Source organism: Myxocyprinus asiaticus, chromosome 17 (assembly GCF_019703515.2).
Source record: "Myxocyprinus asiaticus isolate MX2 ecotype Aquarium Trade chromosome 17, UBuf_Myxa_2, whole genome shotgun sequence".
NCBI classification, from domain to species: domain Eukaryota; kingdom Metazoa; phylum Chordata; class Actinopteri; order Cypriniformes; family Catostomidae; genus Myxocyprinus; species Myxocyprinus asiaticus.
This window is the reverse complement of record NC_059360.1, coordinates 48,849,533-48,855,715: the sequence shown is the minus strand read 5'-3', so window position 1 is coordinate 48,855,715 and position 6,183 is coordinate 48,849,533. Positions and strand designations below refer to the sequence as shown.

The 6,183-nt window shown below is 43.7% G+C and overlaps 1 protein-coding gene across 1 annotated transcript; it reads right to left on the bottom strand.

The window, feature by feature from the left end:
• Positions 1 to 342: 342 nt before the first annotated feature.
• Positions 343 to 6,036, bottom strand: LOC127455229 (actin, alpha skeletal muscle). The gene is made up of 9 exons (XM_051722937.1): positions 5,958 to 6,036; positions 4,641 to 4,788; positions 4,402 to 4,530; positions 4,213 to 4,323; positions 4,038 to 4,122; positions 3,635 to 3,796; positions 1,120 to 1,311; positions 849 to 1,030; positions 343 to 587 (listed from the first exon to the last, which is right to left on the bottom strand). The coding sequence occupies exons 2-9, from the start codon at positions 4,767 to 4,769 to the stop codon at positions 444 to 446; spliced, it is 1,134 nt and encodes a 377-aa protein (XP_051578897.1). The 5' UTR covers positions 4,770 to 4,788; positions 5,958 to 6,036; the 3' UTR covers positions 343 to 443.
• Between the last annotated feature and the right edge of the window lie 147 nt (positions 6,037 to 6,183).

Here is a 6,183-nt window from a genome sequence, read left to right as displayed (position 1 = left end):
AGTGAAAAGTTGAATTGAAAAAATAAATCTGAGAATGTCTTCCAAGCGCTTGAGATGGCATGGGCAAAAAACTATATTTACCCCCGTATGAGCTGTTCCTAAGAGCATCAAGGAAATCTTACCATCTGTCCAAAGGATTTAACATGGACCCCACTGTAGATCAAAGTACCATGGTAATACCATCACTGTACCTTACCACAGCAGTTCTAATGCTTATAAGCAGCCTTCATTTTCAACATCAGGTAAATATTCACCAAAAATTAAATGTTAGTTTGTTTTGTGCAAGATTATATAAAGTAATGCATTATGGGTTAAACAGGCAAATTACCACACAACTGACTGTTATTTGTTACCAGTTATCTGTTTTTATTACAACAATACATGTATATACAGTAAAAGAGACAGTACAAATGTACGGCAGAGACTGAGAGATTGGTGTTGGTTTAGAAGCACTTCCTGTGGACAATGGATGGACCAGCCTCATCGTACTCCTGCTTGGTGATCCACATCTGCTGGAAGGTGGACAGGGAAGCCAGGATGGAGCCACCGATCCAGACAGAGTACTTACGCTCAGGAGGAGCAATGATCTAGAGAGAGGCAGGAGAAATATGAACATGCTTTCTTCAACAACAACAGCTGCAGCCAGTCTGAGATGTTGAGAACAGATTGCATTTCTTGCTTTTGGAATTGTAATGGTGTTGTCTCTAAAGTTTGTCTAAATGTGTCTAAGTGTTAAAATCTCAATGCCAGAGCCAAACCAGAAGTGCCAAAAGTAAGCTAGATTTGGCCCACATCTTGCTGCTATCTGGGACTGTATGCTTTTGTATCACAGTGTCCATGTTCCTCACCTTGATCTTCATGGTGCTGGGGGCCAGGGCAGTGATCTCCTTCTGCATACGGTCAGCAATACCAGGGTACATGGTGGTACCACCGGACAAGACGTTGTTGGCGTACAGATCCTTGCGGATGTCAATGTCGCACTTCATGATGCTGTTGTAGGCAGTCTCATGGATACCGGCAGACTCCATACCTGAGGTGCGACAAGATTTTGAGGATCAAAAGGTGTGTATCTAATATCAAAAACACAAGTTGGGGATCTTCTATCTCAATGAAACTCACCAATGAAGGAAGGCTGGAAGAGAGTCTCGGGGCAGCGGAAACGCTCGTTACCGATGGTGATGACCTGACCGTCGGGCAGCTCGTAGCTCTTCTCCAGGGAAGAGGAGGAGGCAGCGGTGGCCATCTCGTTCTCGAAGTCCAGAGCCACGTAGCAGAGCTTCTCCTTGATGTCACGCACGATCTCACGTTCAGCTGAGGAGAGACAAGTTCAGAGAATATGAAGCCGCTGAATCAACAGCGGCACGGAAAAATAAACCACATTTACACGAGTTGTGAGCTTGCAGATGGAATTTAATTAGGTAAAAATCCAAGGTACCACAACATAAAATAAATACAGCACGTCTTTCTATCGCGTTGTCCCAAAAACAAACGCACAACGTGACTCGAATTTACCAATGAACTATGAACCGTTTCTTTGAATGACTTGGTCGAAACGACTCACAAACTCCAGAGTTATCGGTTTTCATGATTTTAATTCCCAGCCCCCAATTGGGCTAATCAGCTGAGGAGAGGGATAAGTGCAGCTGAATGCGGCAGTTATAGAGAGAGAGAGAGAGAGAGCCACACGCAGCTGCTGTGTATACGTTTGTGTTGTGTGTCTTTTTGTTTCATTAAATAATTATTTGACCGTTCAGCCGGTTCCCGCCTCCTCCTTTCCCATCCTTAACCCTGTTACATTGGTGCTGAAGCCCAGAAAGGAGGAGGGATGTGCTGTCGTGGAGTCCTCGCCACTGCCATCCACCCAAAGGAGCAGCCGCAGCCATCCGCCGGGGGATGGAGGAGTTGCTGCCGGCCGCCTGGACGCGGAGGATCGGCCGCCGTCTGTGAGGAGAGGAGGGGCTCGCTGTTGGCCACCTGGAGCGGTGGAGCCGCTGCCAGGAGCGGAGGAGTTCCATACCGGCCGCCAAAATGCGGAGGGGCATTCCATCCACCAGGGGTCGGCGGACTGGCTCTGGTCCACCCGGGGAGGATCGGCTGTCGTCCGCCAGAGGGTGGAGGAGTGAGAGAGGACCAGGCTAATCAGCTGAGGAGCTAATCAGCTCGTGTGTCTGGGAACCGGCGATCAAGTTTTTTTCTCTCTCCTCTCTCTCTCTCACTGTCGCTCCGCCTTGCCCTTTCCCTCTCCTCTTTTTTTTTTGTTCTGTTTTTCCCTCCCTTCATCCCCCTCTCCAACCATAGAGAGGCGGAGAAAAGCCTGCCGGCAGGCGGGGCCAGAAGGGGAGGCCTAGGAGAGGGATAAGTGCAGCAGAATGTGGCAGTCCGAGAGAGAGAGAGAGCCACACGCAGCTGCCGTGTGTTTTGTGTCTTTTTGTTTCATTAAATATTATTTTGACTGTTCAGCCGGTTCCCGCCTCCTCCTTTCCCAACCTTAACCTTGTTACACACTTTCAACTCAAACAAGCAATTCATTTGCAAATCCTCCATGTTCATATTTGTTGTCACAGAAACACAAACAGATGCACATATAAGCATAATTCATGATTTAAATGTATTCTGTCAAATACTATTATTTTAGAAATGTGTACAACCTATGTATCTATGTAATTAACTTAATTGAAAGTCAGTAACTGCATTCTGATTGCAATCATTTGTAATGTAAATTGTTATGTGTTACACTACTTCTTGAATTTAAAAGTAATTCGATTACAGTAACTAATTACTTTGTAATCAGATAACACCCTACACTGGTGAGACTCAAACTGTTCATTTAACAACTAAAGAATTGAAAAATATTTGTTTTGGTTAATATGTTGTATGTAGTTTATGGTGTAGTCCAGTTCTGAGGGGTTCTAGCCCCGAATGTTTTTTGTTTGGAACTATTTAGTGTGGAATGAGGTAGAAGTTATCGAGTGTGGTGGTTATTGTTACTCAGTAAGTCGTTATTTCATGAAGACGAATGGAGATGCTCGCAAATGAATCGCTTGTTTGAGTTGGTTCTTTACAATAAACATTATAAATAAACTGCTCAAGTAGGTCCATATAATGCAAGTGAATGGTGACCAGAATTTTGAAGCTCCTGAAAGTACATAAAGGCAGCATAAAAGTAATCCATAAGACTCCAGTGGTTTAATCCATGTCTTCAGAAGCAATATGATAGATGTGGGTGAGAAACAGATCGATATTTAAGCCATTTTTTACTATAAATCTCCACTTTCCCTTTCACATTCTTCTCCCTTTGTTTTTGAAGATGCACATTCATTGTGCATATCACCACCTACTGGGCAGGGAGGAGAAATTAGAGTAAAATACCTATCATATCGCTACAGGATGGTAATCATATAGATTACTTTTATGCTGCCTTTATGTGCTTTATGAGCTTCAAAGTTCTGGTACCCATTCACTTGCATTGTATAGACAAAAACACCTCATATCTTCATTTGTGTTCCGCAGAAGAAAGAAAATCATACAAGTTTGAGATGATATAAGGGTGAGTAAATGATAAGAGAATTATCATTTTTGGTGAACTAGTCCTTTAAATGCCCACATCCCCTCAGCCCTGGTCTAAGTCACTCACCAGTTGTAACGAAAGAGTAGCCTCTCTCAGTCAGGATCTTCATGAGATAGTCAGTCAGATCGCGACCAGCCAAGTCCAGACGCATGATGGCATGGGGCAGAGCATAACCCTCATAGACGGGGACGTTGTGGGTCACACCGTCGCCAGCGTCCAGCACGATACCTGCAGAGAGTACCTTGAGCTTAGTCGAACAGAAATCACTCACGAGCAGATGTCATGTTGTAAAGTAACAACAGTCGTGACAACAAATGGTTCGTTCACACCTGACAGTCAGAGCTTTCTGCAAATCCTAAACAATGCATCAATCATTTATGCTGTCTCTCAGATAACAGAGCATTCATATAGAGCTAGGGCTCAGCTTAACTTTACATCCTGTTCAAGAATATTGATGATGATAACTCACCAGTGGTACGACCGGAGGCGTACAGGGACAGCACAGCCTGGATGGCCACATACATGGCAGGGACGTTGAAGGTCTCAAACATGATCTGCAAGAGGAAATAAGACGAGTTGATCAGACTATAAAGACTCTATGAGGACTCTTGGGTGGAGTGTGGTGGTGATGACATCATCAGTACCTGTGTCATCTTCTCCCTGTTGGCCTTGGGGTTGAGAGGGGCCTCAGTGAGCAGGGTGGGGTGCTCCTCAGGGGCCACACGCAGCTCATTGTAGAAGGTGTGGTGCCAGATCTGTAGGACACCAACAATCATGTTAATCCCATGGCAGTTTGAATCAGTACTGTTCAGAATGAGCCCATGAAATCACACCTTCTCCATGTCGTCCCAGTTAGTGATGATGCCGTGCTCAATGGGGTACTTCAGAGTCAGGATACCTCTCTTGCTCTGAGCCTCATCACCTACGTAGCTGTCTTTTTGACCCATACCGACCATCACACCCTGATGGAGAGACAACCAGGTTAGTGAATGTCCTGGACATGAACAGCTGACATACAGGAGAGGATTTCCTCTATAATGGCTGTTTGATTGTTCAGCAGATGTGTTCGCACCTGGTGACGGGGCCTTCCAACAATGGAAGGGAAGACAGCACGGGGAGCGTCATCTCCGGCAAATCCAGCCTTGACCAACCCAGAGCCGTTGTCGCACACAAGGGCGGTAGTCTCCTCGTCGTCGCACATGGTTGGTGTTCTGGTTGGTCTGTGGAGGAAACGACACACAGTCAGTGAGTCAGCAAACACACTTCTACGACATTAGAAATATTAATAGTTACTAATAAGCATAGTGCACTATACTACACTGATGGTACACTATATCATGCATACTGAAACATAGATTTTACATTACTAGCTGTTTTAAGGAAGGACCTTTACATGTAATAATACGTAATTACTTATAGTTTCTAATAAGCGTGGCGCACCTATACTACACTGAAACATCCACTTTTGACATTTGTAGCTTAATTTATGCATCACCTTATGCATGATGGAAGAAATTAACATGTATTTACATTTACACTAATAAGCATAAGCTAATAATGATATATTACACTATTTTGAGTGATGCAATGTGATATAAATTGTCATAGTAGAATTGACAATTTAGTATAATTGCTAAATAATAAATACATTAATTTTGGTTTTGGAAAGCCAGAAGCTCTCAGAGTGACACGTGTTCCTTCTCTTTGTCTATTTCTCTCCTCTTGCCCCTGTAGGGTAACTGAAACTGAATCTCTTGTGTCCAGGCAGCTCAAGACTTCCAGTCTGTAATTCCAGAGAAAGGCTATAGTTTAACCGAAGGACAAACACTCTATTTAAAGCTCCACCTCTCTCACACTTTCTTAGCACGCTCTGTTTGCAGCTGTCGTCACATTGCATCACAGCTGCTTTACAGCTTCACTCCATTCATGCCATATTGCACTATGATGCTTCAATATCAAATGAAAAACATTAACTCTAATCAGGCCACTTGCTGTGAGACTCTCACTCTGAAGTTATTCTATCATTATCTCCTCCCCAAAAAGTTTACAGTAACAATATTAGTATGGTGTTTTAGTTGAACCAATGGCTATACTTTCATATAATCTAAAAACACACTAAACCAAACAGATATTCGCCTGCTTCGCCTGTCCCATACTTTACTGATGCTTGAATAGTAAATGAAAAACACAGTGCTAAATAAACTACTTGCAATCCATTTCACACTTAGTTTTGTCTTCTATCTTTTCTAATAATCTAACCACACTAACATCTTTATAATCTCAAGCGTAAAACATCTCAAACAAAACTCCAAAATCCAAATTCAAAGTTCAATCTAATAAGATTTTGAATGCCCTGTTGCTCGCGATACCAGACTTTCGTTGGACTCACCAAGTTGTTATCACAAGACTGATGCTTCCACTGGGACGGAGAGGCAAGGCACGGGCCCCCCTTTAAATAAGACCGGCTCCTGGGGGTCGGGGCGGAGCATCTGGTTCACACAAGCCCAAATAAGAGTATACAAGAAAAAATAATTAAGAGACAATAAGCCCCTCCACCCATGAATCTGATCTGCCTGGGTGGATTGGGCCTACCTAAAATTAAAAAAGGCTTCCTT

Coding starts and splice junctions, on each gene's coding strand:
- LOC127455229 (XM_051722937.1), bottom strand. CDS start 4,769: ATGTGCGACGACGAGGAGACTACCGCCCTTGTGTGCGACAACGGCTCT. Junction 3,797..4,037: donor CGCCTCCGGTCGTACCACTG/GTGAGTTATCAT, acceptor TACTCTCTGCAG/GTATCGTGCTGGACGCTGGC. Junction 588..848: donor CCAGCACCATGAAGATCAAG/GTGAGGAACATG, acceptor GCCTCTCTCTAG/ATCATTGCTCCTCCTGAGCG.